Here is a 16,248-nt window from a genome sequence, read left to right as displayed (position 1 = left end):
CATGCATAAATATCACAAAATTGCCCTCCTCATACACTTCCATCACAGCATTATCCAAGTTTTTGACCTGCTGATGAACAATTTATATGCACATATATATGTGTGTGTGTGTATATATATATATGTATATGTATATACAGTTATATATGTAAGTATATAATACGTAAGTCACTCACCAGCAGTGAGAGTACTAGAATCCTTAAATCAGAATGTTTAGTTCCTTTAGAAGTATAGACACACAGCGAGGTCCAGACTTATTAACAATCCTTTCATTTTGCTTAACCACAATTTCTTGAAATTCTTCTAGGATGTAAGTTTTTAGTTTTGACCCTAAGCCTCACCCTCCCTGGGGGGAAGATGGTAGTTTAGGGAATGATACTATTAATGCTAAAGCATTTGGTGTACAGAGTACTTGGGGTCACAGGCATTACTGCCAACATGGAGAGATTTGAGTAGTACTACCCATGGCAAAAGTCGGCTCTATTGTTAGATGATGAGGCTACACAGATGTTGAAAGGGCAGTCTGCAAAGGTTTTGGCTGACCCTGGAAAAGAGATTTAATTTGAAAGTAAGCAGTCTGTTTTCTTCTTTAACACATTTTTGGATGATACTAGATTATAAAGCAAATAATTGCACAATCACTGTGTTATTCACGGTTGACTATTAATTTCTTAAAATTACCAGTGAGCAACATGAAGCATACAGGGTATCCATTACACTGTGGGAATGCGTACACGGAATACCAAAGGTTTCCCTTCCCTGACAAACCTCTTTTTTGCAGCTGAGCCATCTGCATGCAAAACACATCGTCAAATGGTGCCTCAGAAAGCAACTGACCCCTGGGCAAAGCAGGTGTGGACTCTAGTTCCGGAACTGCTACTACTATTGCGTGACCACAGACAATCCAGGTGACCCTCAGTGGCCTTGGGTTGGTCATCTGCTGCTAGATGTGATCTTTGCAGGCTCTCCGCACTGATATTCTCATATAGCACTGTCTAGAAACTGCATGAGCCAGGAAAGGTTCCCTACAGGAGCGGGGTACACATACTTCTGAGATTCCTTTCGCGGTGGTTTTGGGACATCTGTGCCTGAATAAAAGGGTGTCTCTCAACTGTCCAGAGTTTGAGGTAGAACTTCCCCCATTGCCCGCCACCCCCTACATATGGTAGGCTCTAGGCAAGGGCAGTCCCGAGTCTTGGTTTACCTGTTTGAAAACCCTATCCCACAGGAAATTTGCTGAGGGCATCCCACGCCTAGTCCCCGTCCGTGCACACCTGCCCTGAGCAGTGGCTTGCTGCAGCCAGAGACTTAGTCGATCTTCCCGCGCCCACCCTCCTGGGCACCAGCCAGGGGTTAGCCCGGAACCCCTCCACTTTCCCGCGCACACCTGCCCAGGCCATCGGCCAGGCGTTAGTTTACTACCCCTCCACTCTCCCGCGCACACCAGCCGTGACCACCACCCCAGGGAAGAGCAGACCCGGTCTTACTGCCGGGTTCCGGAAGTGCGGCTACGCGCGGAACTACTTTTCGCGGACCCTCAGGCGGCGGGCGGAATGATTCCGCGCAGGGGCTATGCGGTGGGGCACGCGTGCCGGACGCGGGCCGGGGTAATGCGCCTGCGCGGCAGCTGCCGCTGCCGCTCTTCTCAGAGCGTGAGGGGAGCTGCCGCCACCGCAGCCACCGCCACCATCGCTTCTGTCTCCGCTGCCGCTTCGGCACCGCGCCCGCCATGGCGCAGATCCTCCCCATCCGCTTCCAGGAGCACTTCCAGGTGAGGCCCGGGCTCTTGACACCGAGGCCGGGCAGACTCCATTGCGGGTCGAGCGCTCCCTCTGTCAGCCTCGCCCCCGGCCACCCCACCTCTCCAGGGACCCGGCAGGAGCCGCTGACTGGCCGGCTGCCCAGACCTCCAGCCCCTGGCCCTCGACCCCTACTCGGGTGGAGGCGACGCAGCGCACAGACTCGGGCCGGCTGGCGTGGGGGGGGTGGTGGGGCGGGAGTGCTGGTCGGTGTCGAGGCGCGCCGGCCGGTGCAGTGGGAGGGCGCGGTGGCCCGCACGTGCGGCCCCGCCAGGTGTGCTGGTCGCAGAAACCCGTTATCCGGTAGCGACGATAGTCCTTCCTGGGCGGCTCCGACCTCGATGGCATGCAGGCTGAGAGCGCCGGGTGATGGGAACCGAAGATCTGCCGAAATGTCCCCTTTCAGTGCCTATGGGAGCTTTAACCAGACTGACGAGCGGTGCACACGGATTCTAGTCGCAAGCTTTGTACCACTAAAATCTGTGTCTGAGCCTAATTTCCCCGTTTTTGCATCTCTCGACCCTTACACCTGAGTTTGCGTCTGTTGACTACCCCAGCCACTGGGGTGGTCTCGTGGGGAAGGATGGTCAAATCGTGTGACCAAAGAGGAAAAGGGAGCATGGTGTGTTTTCATAACACCTTTTAATGCGATACCCCCTCCCCAAGTTTAGCTTTTTAATGAGGTCCCAGTTTGTTGTATCTTAAGTTCTCCTAATAGAGTTGTGCCTCACGAAAATAAAGATTGGCTGCCTGTGTTTGACCAAGGGTTCTGTACTGGCACAGTGTACATTTCACTCACATCACACGTACATGTCACACCTGTGAAGGCTGATATGATTCTCATTTTATAGATGAGGAGGTGGGGGCTAGATGAATAGTTTCCATTGTCTCTATGCTTTTTGTTAAATCATCACAATCCCATAAGACCCATATGATTTATTTTATTTTCTAGGTGAGGAAATCAAGGCACAAAGATGTCAAATAAGTGGTCCAGTCATTCAGGAAACAAGAGAGGGATTCAGACTCAGGTCTTTGTACTACACAGTGATATTCCAAGGAATGGGGTGGATTGGAAGGTCATGTTTTCACAGCACAGAGCACTTCTAACTCTATCCAAATGGGAAAGGCCCTGATAGTGACAGTCAGATCCTCTTATTATGCAGATTGGAAACTTGATAACCAGAGTATCCTGCTGCGGTCACTTGGTTAGTGATATAGCTGCAGATGTGTGGAGGTAGAAGTCTCCTGAATACCCATCTCCTGACAGTAATGTGAAATATCAAAATACTATCATTGCTGCTCATTATAACGATATAATAATATGATCATTTATTGAGCCATTTCTTTTGTAAATCACTATACTAATGTATTTTATAAATCTCATTTAATCTTTCTCATAACTGAGGCACAGAGAGGTTAAGTAATTCAAGTAAAATTACACAACTAATAAGTGACAGTTTGGGTTCTAACCCTGATCTCTGATTCCAAAGCCTGTGCTTTAGCCACATAAATATGTTCTCTTCGAAAGGCAAGTAAGCTGCAAGGCATTTAAATTCCTGTCGAAGTTCATTTCTTGAAGCGATACATTTTGTTATCTGGAAAATAGTTGTGGCTTGCAGCATACAGGTCATGTAAATGTGGTTTGTGGTCTCCAGCATTAACCGGGTGTTGAGGTTGCTCTGCATTCCTTGTTTTTCTAGACTGTACACTCTGTAGCTGCAGACATTTCAAAATTTCCGCTTGTTCCTTAAATCCCTGATCCTGTTACTCCCCCTTGCTGGCAGCAAATGATTGGAGAAACAAAAGCCATAAACTGAGGTATTCCTCACCTTCATGCCTGCAGCCTTACAAACTTGTCTGCAGTCACTCTTTTCTGCCTTCCTTTTATCTCAAAAGTGGGGTTCCTCCTCTTTTCTGTGTTCTAGATCCTACATCCTTCCCCTTTTAGGAGGGCCTTGCTCAGTAGCATCTTCTCTTTCCTATGTTTTCATCCATTCCCTTGTGGTGGCTTCTTCCCTGGTATTGCCTCCATCTTTACGGCAAACAAACTTCTCCCTCTCTCCTATCTCCTTGACGCTCTTACCTCACAGCTAGACATCATGGAAGAATTACTTTATCCTTCCATCACTTCCCTTATATTCCTCAGTAACCTGCAGTCTGATTTTTGCCTCCACTGTTCCCCTGCACCTGTTCTTGCCAAGGTCACAAGTCGTCATGCAAACTTTTTTGTAAAGGACCAGATAGTAGGTATGTTAGGCCTTTGAGGGCCACATATTGTCTCTTGTCACATATTTTTCCCTTTTTTTAAAAATGAGAAACATTTTTTTTTAATTTATTTGAGAGAGAGAGAAAGCATGAGTTGGGGAAGAGCAGAAATAGAGGGAAGGAGAGAGAATCCCAAGCAGGCTGTGCACTGCCAGCCCAGAGCCCGATGCAGGGCTCGAACCCATGAACTGTGAGATCATGACCCAAGCCAAAGTTAGACGCTTAACTGACTGAGCCACCCAGGCACCCCCTTCCTCCTTTTTTTTTTAAACCATCTAAAAAATATAAAACCCATTTTTAGTTGGGCCATGCAAAAACAGTCTGTAGTTTGCCAATCCCTGCTACAAAAAAATAATAAACTCCAACCCCAGCATCACAGACATCTGATGCATTTGACACTGTGCTTTACTGCCTCCTCATGTCCCTTTCTGTATTGCTTTTGGTTATACCACAGTGTCCCAAAGGTTTCTCCTACCTCTGTGCCCACACCCCAGTTTCCTTTGTGGGCTCTTCTTAGGCATATGCCTGGGGTCTTTCTTGAGCCCCTTTATCTTTTCATTCTGTATGCTCTACTGGGTGATTTGTATGTATTCCCATATGCTCAGTGTTTCCATGCAGGCTGCATATTTTTTGCTGAGCCTCAGAGATGCATGTGGGAGAGACAATAGCAGCCTTTGGTGAAAAGCACAGACTGAGGCCAAATGTAAGGGTTTGAATCTGGACTCAGGCCCTTACTGGTCAAGTGAATTAGGGAAATTTTGTAAACATTTTGTGCCTCCATCTCTGTAATTGTAATATAGAGATAAAAGGTATAGTTTTTACCTGATAGAGTTATTGTGAGGTTTTGAGTTAATAAATGTGATAAAATAAGGTGTGGGACAGTGTCAGTACATAATAAAATGTTCTGTTCTTGTCAGTTATTGGCATTATGACAGCTCTCTGTTAGATAAGGCCATTGCATGATCCGTAGGTTCTTCAAACATAACATGTTCCAAAATAGGGTTCTTCTTTCTCACCAAACATGTATCTTCTCCAGTGTCCAGCCATGAACCTAGGAGACAGCCATGACTTCTTCCTAACCTTTTGGTTCTTCTTTCTATTTATTTTGGGCATCATTCTGCCATTCTCATCATAACTGATATGACCCTGGACTATGCCAACATTCCTCACCTAGATGACTGCACTAACTTTGTCTCTGGTCACCTACCTCAAGTCTTGCCCTCTGTTTTCTAGCACACAGGCAAAGAGATCGCAAAGGTTAAACATCTGCTTAAAGTTCATCAATGAACGCTTCCTTCTTCCAGGATGAAAATGCCAGACTCCCAAATGTCCTGTAAAGCCCTGCCTAATCCAGCACCTGCTCAGCTCTCTTGCTGCTCCCCCATCTTGTCCTCCAGGGCCTTCTCTGGAGCCCAGTATTCTTACCTGTGGGCTTTTGCACATGCTGTTGCCTCTTTCCAGAACATTCGTCCCCTCAGACATTACCCAGCCAAGTCCTACTTAGCCCTCTGGTATCTATCTGCTTGAATGATAGAAAGCTGTCCCTGATTTGTCAGAATTAGGAGCCCTTCCTGTGCGCCCCCATGGCTTTGGGGCTTCCTTCATGATGGAGGTAACTGTATGGTGTATAAGTGGTCACTTTCCTTACTGGACTGCAGGCTCAGGATCTCCTTCTATCTGCAGTTGTATTGTCACTGCCTGGTACATAATAGGCCCTGAAATCTTTGAAGGAATGAAGTCAATTTCATACTAAAATGTTTGTATAGCTGATGACTGATTAGTTAAAATGTAGATTGTCTAATGACAAAGTTGGTAGGCCTTTCTAGACACTCCGTATAGCTCACCTGTGACAATTTTACTGTAAGTCTACTTTGTGGAGAGTACTCCTGCCTGTCACACTGACGTTTTGTTTCTGCCCCATTAAGTAATATGGTTTCTGTCTATCACATCACTTAATATTTGTGAATCTAATTGGGTTTTTTCCTGTTTTTAATTTTGGTTTGTTTCATATGAAAATTCTTTAAAAAAATTTTTTTAACGTTTATTTCTGAGAGAGAGAGAGAGAGAGAGAGAGAGCGAGAGCAAGCAGAGGAGGAACAGAGAGAGGGGAAGACACAGAATCTGAAGGAGGCTCCAGGCTCTGAGGTGTCAGCACAGAGCCCAACGTGGAGCTCAAACCCACAAACTGTGAGTCGTGACCTGAGCCGAAGTCAGATGCTTAACTGACTGAGCTACCCAGGAGCCCCTGGAAATCCTTTTCTTTTTTTTTTTTAAGTTTATTTATTTTTGAGAGAGAGATAGTGGAAGTGGGGCAGTGAGTGAGGGAGAGAGAAAATCCCATGCAGGTTCCATGCTGTCAGCATAGAGCCTGACATGGGGCTCCATCTCACAAACTGCGAGATCATGAACTGAGCCAAAATCAAGAGTCGGACACTTAACTGCCTGAGGTACTTAGGTGTCCCTCATAAAAGAATTATTTTTGTGTTTTGTTTGTAAAACTATAGTTAAAGAAAATTCTTGGGCCAGATTTTCCCCAGAGGAAAAACAATAGTTTTCTAATGGTCAGTGGGAAAGTAGAAATCAGTGTATAGGAGCTTTTATTCTACAGTCAGTTTTTCAGGAGTGTGCCCAAAGCAGAAGCTGTACTTTTATATCTAATGCATTGTAATAAAGCATTCCTTCTACTTCAGCTTAAGATTGCAGCAATTTATTTAGCTTTATTTATCCTGTCACCCTGGTTTTGAGAGGATGACTAGTTCTGCAGAAATATTTTTCTTGTATTATATGTACTGTTTGAACTTTTTTTTTATGTTTATTTATTTTTGAGAGAGAGAGAGAGAGAGACAGAGCACAAACAAGGGAGGAGCAGAGAGAGAGGGAGACATAGAATCTGAAGCAGGCTCCAGGCTCTGAGCTGTCAGCACAGAGCCCGATGCAGGGCTCGAACCCACAAACAGTGAGATCATGACCTAAGCTGAAGTGGGCTGCTCAACTGACTGAGCCACCCAGCCGCCCCTGTACTGTTTGAACTTTTTTTATATTCAGATATCTAAGTTTGAAGGTTGTTGCTGTTTGTGCTGAAAATAGAGACAGGACTAGGAACTAACGACACCTTGATTCAGAAGAGGAATGGCTGTAAGAGTTTTGAAATGTGGCACAGCTCAATAAACAGAGAACATATAAACATGTTCCCTCAAGGTTTCAATTATGTAGCATATCTCTGAGGTGATGTTCTTAACGATACAGAGTCTAAATAAAAATAAAAAAACAAACAAACAAAAAACATACAGAGTCTGCCGAGGTGGTCTATTTTACATATAATTTACTTATAGGAGCAAGGTGGTCACTAGTCTTAATCAGTGCTTCCCAGCCCATCTCTGTAGGTGCCTACATTAAACACTAAATCAGAATCTCTGAGAAGTGAGGACTTTGGCCTTTCTTTCCAGATGAGTCTCACACGCAGCTGGATTGAATCAATCTTTAGTCATTCATAATTAAAGAGTTTGTTGTTTGAAGCCTTTTACATGTGAGTAGGAAAGGCAGCACTCTAAAGAGTAGATTGAGCTTGAACTGAAAACAATTCATGAGCACCTGCGTCTGCTGGAGAGACCCTGGGGAGTCACTCTGAAAGGTGACAGTGTACTCACAGCCTACTACATGTTTGGTTTAGGTTGCCATTTTGTGAAACGGTTTTTGGTACACTAAGACAAACAACAGGCTCCTTGTGTACTGAAATTGTTGTGCACCCATATAAATGTTTTTAAGGTCTTGTGTAAGCTGTTAAATTTTGCCTGTTGGTAGACTGATGATCCTTGTATTGGAAGTAGATACTAGGCCAATCATTTACCTTCTGACTTTCTTATTTACAAAGTGGTTACCCAGGGTGTGTGGAAGGGTCAGCCTTTGTGAGATTGTCCACAACAGTGGTATGGTAAGTGAGCAAATATTAAACGAATTTGGGCAAGGGGTGCCTGGGTGGCTCAGTCAGTTGAGTGTCTGACTCTTGCTTTTAGCTCAGGTCATGATCCCAGGGACATGGGATCAAGCCCTGCGTTGAGCTCCATGCTGAGCGTAGAGCCTGCTTAAGAGTCTGTTTTCCTCTGCCCCTCTCCCTGCTCGTGTGCTGTCTCTCTCTCTCTCTCTCTCTCTCCCTGTATGTATGTATGTATGTGTGTGTATGTGTATACACACACACACACACACACATACACATATATGTATTTTATATATGAATGAATGAATAAAATGAATTTGGGCAAGTCCTCTTTGGAAGAATAAATTATGATCATAGAACATATTTAAGTGTTCAGAATCCTTGAACTGCACAAGATTCTCAGTACTTTTGGAGTTTATTGGATTAAAAGAGTTACTATGTACTAAGATCTTAGTCAAGGTCCCTCTCCACCAGTTTCTTAAACATTCTGTAGCTGGGGTAAAGTCTGCTTGGAACAAGTTTTAAAGTAATACATACACATAGGAAGAATAGCATAAATGAAAATTAAACCTTTCTGTTCAAACTTTGGGTCCCTTTTCCCAGAAGAAACCCTATTAAGGAAACCATATCTCTTTCAATCCTGCTATGAAATTCCCTCCTTTTACTTTTGTAACTTAACAGAATTTGAAGATCTTTCTTTTAAGATTATATAAAGATTGCAGCATATATTTGACAGTATTGCTTACTGATATTCTTCTGGGGCAGTAGTTGTTGACACCCTGTCCCCCGCCCCCCATCCTGTAAGTATTTCATTGCTTTCTTCGTGAATCTGTTGCTTTCAGTCTATTCCATATTTTCTTCTTTTGCTTCTCTTGCTTAAGGCCTGCTGGTGGCCTCCATGCCAGGGAGAGATTACCATAACTCTTGGCTGGCTGAAGAAGGATGCCGCAGAGCTGGGCTAGCAAAGTTCAGTGACAAAATTAGTATTCAAGGAGATCTTGACAGGCAGGCATCCAACTAGTTGACATTTAACACGTATAAATATAGGGTCTTATGTGTTGGTTTTAAAATACAGAAAACCTACATTGGTGTAATTTGAGAGAGGTTCTGTAAAGCACTACACAGATGTAGTTTTTAAACTGTTCTGAACTAATCTAGTCTTAGAATTTTAGGATAGTTCTAGAAAAGACCTCTGTGTCCTCATTCTTCATAGGTCCTCATTCTTCATAGGTCCTCATTTACAAGGCTCCCTCTTTAAGCTAAGAGAAAGCTTGTGGTAAGTTTGACATACAAAATCTATTTTTAAAAATTAAATTATTTTCTTGACTGCCTAAAACTAGTAACTTCTTTACTAATTAATTATTGAATGTCCACCTGATGGGCACTGTGATAAGGCAGTGAATGAGCCTGAGGAAACATATACAGAAGGAGAAAGGACTAGCATCTTCAGAGACAAGAGACATGAAAACCTGGGATATTATTGCAACTGAACATTCTGGCTCTTTGGTATGGTCAGTTGGTGTTTTCACCAACAGCCCTGTATAAACACAGCTGCAGCCTTCCCAGTCATACTGTTGTCCCTAAGCCCCTTAAATATAGAAACCACAGAGTTGTCGGATGAGTAATTTCTTTTTATGTTTTCCCCAGTGTCAGATTTGAATTTGGATTCATTTAATTGCAGGTCTTAAGAACTGAAAAAGATTATTAAATAATATCTTGTGTACTTTTGCTTAACTTGTATATACGTTGTTTTAAATGTGTAGCTGTGTTGCCTTTCAGAATAATTATTCTAGGAATCAGGAGTCCTTAGTTGTAGCTATTAACTAATGAGAAAACATGACTTTGGGCACACCACTTCTCTGGGACTCTGTTTCTGCATATAGAGTAAAACTCAGTGGTATTTTCTATTTTATATCTAAAAGTTCTTTTTTGTGGGATTGTCCTGTGTTTGGCATGCCTGGCCCCAGCCCACTAAATACTAGTAGTGTTCTCTAGTCATTGTACAATTCAGATTGCCCCTGATTGTTTCCAGAGACGCAGGATACTGCCCTGGTTGAGAACCACCTTCTTCCTTCTAGTTCTAATAGTCTCTGACTTATTTTTGGGTACACTGTTCTCAGCTGTTAAAACAGTGTCTTCCTTTGTGAGGTACTTTTACCTTTTCCAAGTACCTTGAATGTGTGTATATGCTTTTGTGTAAGGAACTGGACATAATCATTAATATTTAAGAACTTACTGTACTCAAGAGATTGGGTACAAATTCTTGATGATATTTGGAGTTGAAATCAGAATGTTGCCATATTAACCCAACATCCCCAAACTAAGAATAAAGTGAAAATTTAGAAAATGTAGGCCCACTTAAGTGTATGGCTCTGAAATGTAAAGATTTTTTTTTTTTTTTGAAATGTAAAGATTTAACAGTGTTGGGTGTTGGGTGCTTGAGTGTTAGGGGGCTCTCCAAATGTTACTATATGCTTATATAGTATAATGCTTATTTAATTAAAAAAAAAAAAAAGGAAGACTAGGTAGGTCTCCTGGGAACATTCTTTCACCCTGTTGTTTCTCTCCCTCTCTCTGCCCCCAAAGGAACTTTTCATTGTCTCCCTATCAGCAACTTCATATAGTTCAACCTACTGATAATTGTTAGTCTCCATGGTCTGTGGGCTCTGGATGGTGTGACTATATCTTATATATCTTACTGTTTTCAGAGTTAGTGATTAGCAGGTAGCATGCGTTCAGTACTCATGAAATTAATGTATGAAAATTACTTGCTGTGAGAAAGTCTCAACTTTGATTCACTATACTACTGCATTTACTACATTAAGCTCCTGCTTCAGATGTGTGAAAATAAAATGTGAATTTCAAACAAGACAGTATTGTGGTTTAGAATACAAGCTTTATTCACACCTGTCTCCATCATTAATCAGCAGTGTGGCTTTGGGAAGATTTCTTAACCTAAAAGTCTTGTGTTGTACTAGTGTAAGTTGTGCATAGCATACTTCCCTCCTGGGTTAGCAGAAAGGTCAGATAAGGTGACCTGTTGTCCTGCAGCCTGCTCAGCAGCTGGAATATTAAATATGTGCTAGAATCTGTACCACAAGAGACAAATAAGATATAATCCTTGCTTTTAAGGAGTTCATTGGGGAATAAAATGATAGAATAAAGAATTATACTGGCAGTATGAATAGCCTTATTTGTGCTTCTTCTAAAGACTGATCATTATTTTTAACAAGTGGTTCCCAATCTTTGTTGCTAGCATAAACTTTTATACAAGATCACACAGGGTAACTAAGAGTCTAGTCAATAGCAGTAAGGTTTGGGTTGAGCAGAAAAATGTTTAGAAACAAAGGTGCCTTGTAAGGTAAATTGGGGCAGGGGAATTTTATAGATATAAGCATGGTTCTCTTGAGTGTGTGTTTTCCCAGGGTTTTTCATTGAAGTTTATCTCATTAATAAACTTGGTTCTTATTTAAACCAAGCACTATGTATAAAGTGACCTTTGAAGAAAGGTGCCTGATTTAAGTTTTACACAAGGTCAAGCAATCCATCTACCTCCAAAGATGTACCAGACCTGTTGACTTTTCCTTGGACATGCCAAGAAATATTTAAACTGACTGAGAAATTAAATCAAATATGATATGTGGGGTTGCTTTAAGGAAAAGAAAAACTCTTGGCTAGATCTTTGTTACTGTTTGCTTTTGGAGAAACTGGTTTTTGTTTTCTTCCTTTCCCCTCTTTTCCCCTGCCTTCACCTCTCCAAGACCACCTTCTTGCTGAGGCTCTCCTCAACTGTGGGTTTATCTGTGAGTTATTCTTTGTGGGCTCCTCCACCCCCTCCCAGCTGATGTCTACCTGTCTGTATTGCTCAAGGCATCCTTCCCTTTTCCTGGCATTATCCTTATTCTTGTGTGTTTTCATCAGTCTGTATGATTATAAGCCCCTTGAGATTTGACTCACAGCCTCCTGTTGATGCATTGCCTGTACCTATTAAAGGTATAGAAATACAAGTCAATGTTTGCCTCAGTTATTTAATGCCAAGTTTTTTCTAAACTCCTTTTCCTTAAAAAGTTTATTTATTTTGAGAGAGAGAGAGAGTGAGCACAAGGGAGGGGCAGAGAAAGAGAGGGAGAGAGAAAATCCCAAGCAGACTCTGTGGTGTCAGCGCAGAACCTAACACAGAGCTCAGACTCACGAACCATGAGATCATGACCTGAGCGGAAACCAAGAATTGGACACTCAGCAGACTGAGCCACCCAGGTGCCCCCAAGTTTTTTCTAAACTCTTGTTTTACTTTTCTTCCTTCTATTAGACTTTGCTAAATAATGGACTAGATATACTGTGTTTCAGAGAGGAAAAACTTAATTTTAATCAAATGTTTTCTTTTTCTCTTTAGCTCCAAAACCTGGGAATTAATCCAGCCAACATTGGTTTCAGCACACTGACCATGGAATCTGATAAGTTTATATGTGTCCGAGAAAAGGTTGGTGAGCAGGCACAGGTAGTGATTGTTGACATGAGTGATCCAATGGCACCAATCAGACGGCCCATCTCTGCAGAAAGTGCCATCATGAATCCAGCCTCTAAGGTGATAGCTTTGAAAGGTAAGCCTGATAGTATTTTCAGAAAGGAATTTTACCTCACTTTACCTGATTTGTTACCTTACATATCAGACGGCTGTCAATAAATTTACAGCCAAGTGTCATCGATAATACTAAACTTAATTATCGATAATACTAAACTTAATTACAAAAGTTTTAGCCAAGGCTGTTTTGCATACCTTATTTAATGAGAGGCCCATGAGCACCTGGGCTTTTTGTGACATCATGCATACTGCTACATACATGAGGGAGTGCATGCCCAGTGTCTCATCCTCATGGCTGCTACATCTGGAAAGGCCAACACTACCCTGCACATGTTTACCAGTTGGGCTATGTGGTGCCCTTGACCTCATAATGGGCTGCTTTACAGTGGCGCTCCAGGGATCCTAGAGTATGCCAAGGTACTGCTTCTCTTGTGAAACACATTGAGGACAGTATAGTTGTTGATAAATAGAATTTTACTTCCCCTGAACTCAGGGGGATGTTGGATGCTTGAAATCTTCTAGTTACTTTGAGAATATAGAATCTATGATTTGGGAAATTGAAAGGATTATGTATATAGTGGACTTGTTAATATTTAATGCAAAATGTATTATCACTTACCTTGAAAAGTGAAAACTCTTTCTGGAGCTAAAATTTGTGAATGCCAAATATTAGCTTTGCCTGTGCTTCTGTTTTGTTACAGAAATAGGGTCTACTTTGTCCTTTCAGTAAGTAAATGGACATATGGGAGTTATAACCTTTCTATTTAAAAAAAATAGCTAAATTTTTTTATTCAGATGACTTTTTTTCTGTGAACTCTATTTCTCATCAAAGTATTTTTTTGAACATGTAGTGTAAAAGATGTAAACTAATTTTAATTGAAGAAATTGCTAACTTCTTTGGATTTATTTATTTATTTATTTATTTTTAAAAAGTTTATTTATTTGGAGAGAGAGAGCAAGAGTGCCCCTGGTGGAGGGACAGAGAGAGACGGAGAGAAAGAATCCAAGCAGAGCCCAATGTGGGGCTTGATCCCTGAACTGTGGCATCATAACCTGAGTCAAAATCAGGAGTCGGATGCTTAACAGACTGAGCTACCCAGGCACCCCTATGGATTCTTCATGATTGTTTTGGTTCTTCTGCATTTTCTGTTTTGCAGTACTTTTTTTTTTTTTTTTTAGTTAATTAATTTTTTAAAAATAGGCTCCATGCCTAATGTCAGGCTTGAACTCATGACTCTTGAGATTGAGAGTCACATGTTCTACCAAATGTGCCAGCCAGGTACCCCTATTTTGCAATACTTTTGAGAGACCTTATCTGTTGTGGTGTTTGCTGTTTGGTATTCTAAGCGGGTCTGAGAGACAACCAGCAATTTAGTCTTCCTGGTCCTCTAATATGATTCTCTATACCGGTGTGCACTGTGGATCTCCTAGAGGGAGTTGTTGGAGTGTGGTAGGAGAGTGGAGAGAACTCGGTATTTACATGCTCTCAATCCCTCCAACCGAAGTGGCAACACACCCGAAGTTGAACAAGTTGGGTTTACTACTTGTTTAAGTGAGAGAGAAATCACACCATGGGGAGCTGGGAGGTGTCACAGTATTAATAGAGAGTGTTAGAAAGAAACTTTTGTAGGATTTGGGCTTCAGTTGGGTGATTTGGGGGATGGTCTAAGGAAACAGGAGTTTGCTATAGATTGGATGTTGTTAGGGTCACCTAGGTGGCTCAGTCAGTTAAATGTCTGACTTCAGCTCAGGTCATGATCTCATGGTTCGTGAGTTTGAGTCCCGAATTGGGCTCTGTGGTGATAACTCAGAGCCTGAAGCCTGCTTCAGATTCTGTGTCTCCCTCTCTCTGCCCTTCCCCCATTCTCTCTCTCTCTCTCTCTCTCTCTCTCAAAAATAAACAAACATTAAAAAAAGAAAGATTGGATGCTGTTAGAAAGTGGGGGTAATTTTATGATTAGGTGTCTCAGTAAATCTTACCTATAGGGGAAGGGCAGACTAGAGTGAGGATAAAGCTGGAATTGGTTAAAGAAGTAGCAGTCATGCATTTCAGCCAAGAGAATGGCTGTTTGGTATTTTGTGGGTTTCCCAGTTACCTTGTTTTTGTCTGTACTTAGATAAGATTCTGAAGCAGCCTTGCTTTGTCTCACTTTATCATGGTCTCAGAGGGACTTGTCTGAGGTTGGTGTCCTCTGAGATGGTTTATGTCCACTAGGAGAGCAGTATGGTTTGACTGTGAGGTCTGGCCAGCTTCCTGATGGCAGGCGCTGCTCTTTTTTTTTTTTTTCTCATTCTCAGTGTTCATATGAATTGCTTCATCTATGGCAGTTGACTGCTATTTTCTTTTGCATGAGGAAGTGTGAGCTGTGGAACCAAAGTTATATAATTTTAAGTATTCTGTTTTTATTACAATCTTGTGGCTGTTAGGATAACCTTGGACCCTTGTAGTACAAATTTTTGGCAAGTGTTGGTGGTGTGTTTCAAAGACCCTAGACCAAAATAAGCAAAAGTGTCTTAAAAAAAAAAAAAAGATATTTGTACAATGGCTAAATTTAATTAAATTAAATTTAAAAATTAAATTTAATTTAATTAAATTTAAAATTTAATTTAATTTAATTTAATTATAATTTTATTGTTTCACATGACTTAGTTCCATAGGTGCCAGTGTGAAAGCATGAAAGTGAAGTCAAGGGTCCTGGTCTTAAATCTCACAGACTACCCATTTTGGCTGGTGAAGTCTTGTGATAGGAAAAGGGCTCTTCATGAGATGTACCTCTTTTTTAAAAAGGTCTGCCTTGGGGCGCCTGGGTGGCTCAGTCGGTTAAGTGTCTGACTTCAGCTCAGGTCACGATCTTGCGGTCCGCGAGTTCGAGCCTCGCGTCGGGCTCTGGGCTGATAGCTCAGAGCCTGGAGCCTGCTCCCGATTCTGTGTCTCCCTCTCTCTCTGCCCCTCCCCCGTTCATGCTCTGTCTCTCTCTGTCTCAAAAATAAACGTTAAAAAAAAATAAAAAGGTCTGCCTTTGCAGTCTGTCCTTTTATCTGGCTGAGAGCTTCTGAGGTCCTCAGCCCATGCCACTGCCCATCCTTCTGGAGAAGCCTGGAGCAGATTCATTTACCCACACTTTCTTCAGACTGTCTCTACTGATGCTTTTGTAGTGAATATTTTAAAACCAGAGATACATTTTTACCCTTGACAGGAAATGGGGGTAGAATTCCTCATCTGTTGCTCATCATCTTAATGAAACATTAACACTCTAAGTGAGGGATAGGTAACCTGTTGTTTTTGTACAGCCCCAAGCTAAGAATGGTTTATATATTTTTAAAAAGTTGTAAAAACAGACAAATATGTGACAGAGATCTTGTATGCCCCTATAAAGAAGTTTCCTGACTACTTGCATTATTGGCCCGAGTATATTTCTTACTGTTATTATGAAACATAGCACTTTGAGTAGTCATTTGTGTTTCTTTTTACAAACTCTACCTTTTCCCCTTAATTTTTAGAGGTAGATTGAGTATAGGCTATACAGTGCCAGCCTAGCAGTTAGCACTTACCCAGGTCGGGAGGGGAGAGGTGGTGGGATGGTACCCCCTTGCGGTAGCACATTCTTCACCCTGACAATTGGAATCTGACAGAGGATTCATTCCCAAAGGAGGTTGGTCCCTTTTAT

General features: G+C 42.1%; 1 protein-coding gene across 4 annotated transcripts in view; it reads left to right on the top strand.

The window, feature by feature from the left end:
• Window positions 1-1,492: 1,492 nt before the first annotated feature.
• The window catches only part of CLTCL1 (clathrin heavy chain like 1), a 103,639-nt gene continuing 88,883 nt past the window's right edge, over window positions 1,493-16,248 (top strand). For 3 of the 4 annotated variants that reach the window (XM_049619725.1, XM_049619723.1, XM_049619726.1), the window contains exons 1-2: window positions 1,493-1,771; window positions 12,392-12,599. In XM_049619725.1, coding sequence (XP_049475682.1) covers window positions 1,730-1,771; window positions 12,392-12,599 — 250 coding nt within the window. In that variant the 5' untranslated portion in view covers window positions 1,493-1,729. Of the gene's footprint in view, window positions 1,772-12,391; window positions 12,600-12,870; window positions 12,998-16,248 lie in introns of those variants that run through there. The other variant, XM_049619727.1, reaches the window with a different exon arrangement.

Source organism: Panthera uncia (assembly GCF_023721935.1).
Source record: "Panthera uncia isolate 11264 chromosome D3 unlocalized genomic scaffold, Puncia_PCG_1.0 HiC_scaffold_8, whole genome shotgun sequence".
NCBI lineage: Eukaryota > Metazoa > Chordata > Mammalia > Carnivora > Felidae > Panthera > Panthera uncia.
Note: the sequence above shows the minus strand (reverse complement) of the source record. Positions and strands in the feature narration are given on the sequence as shown.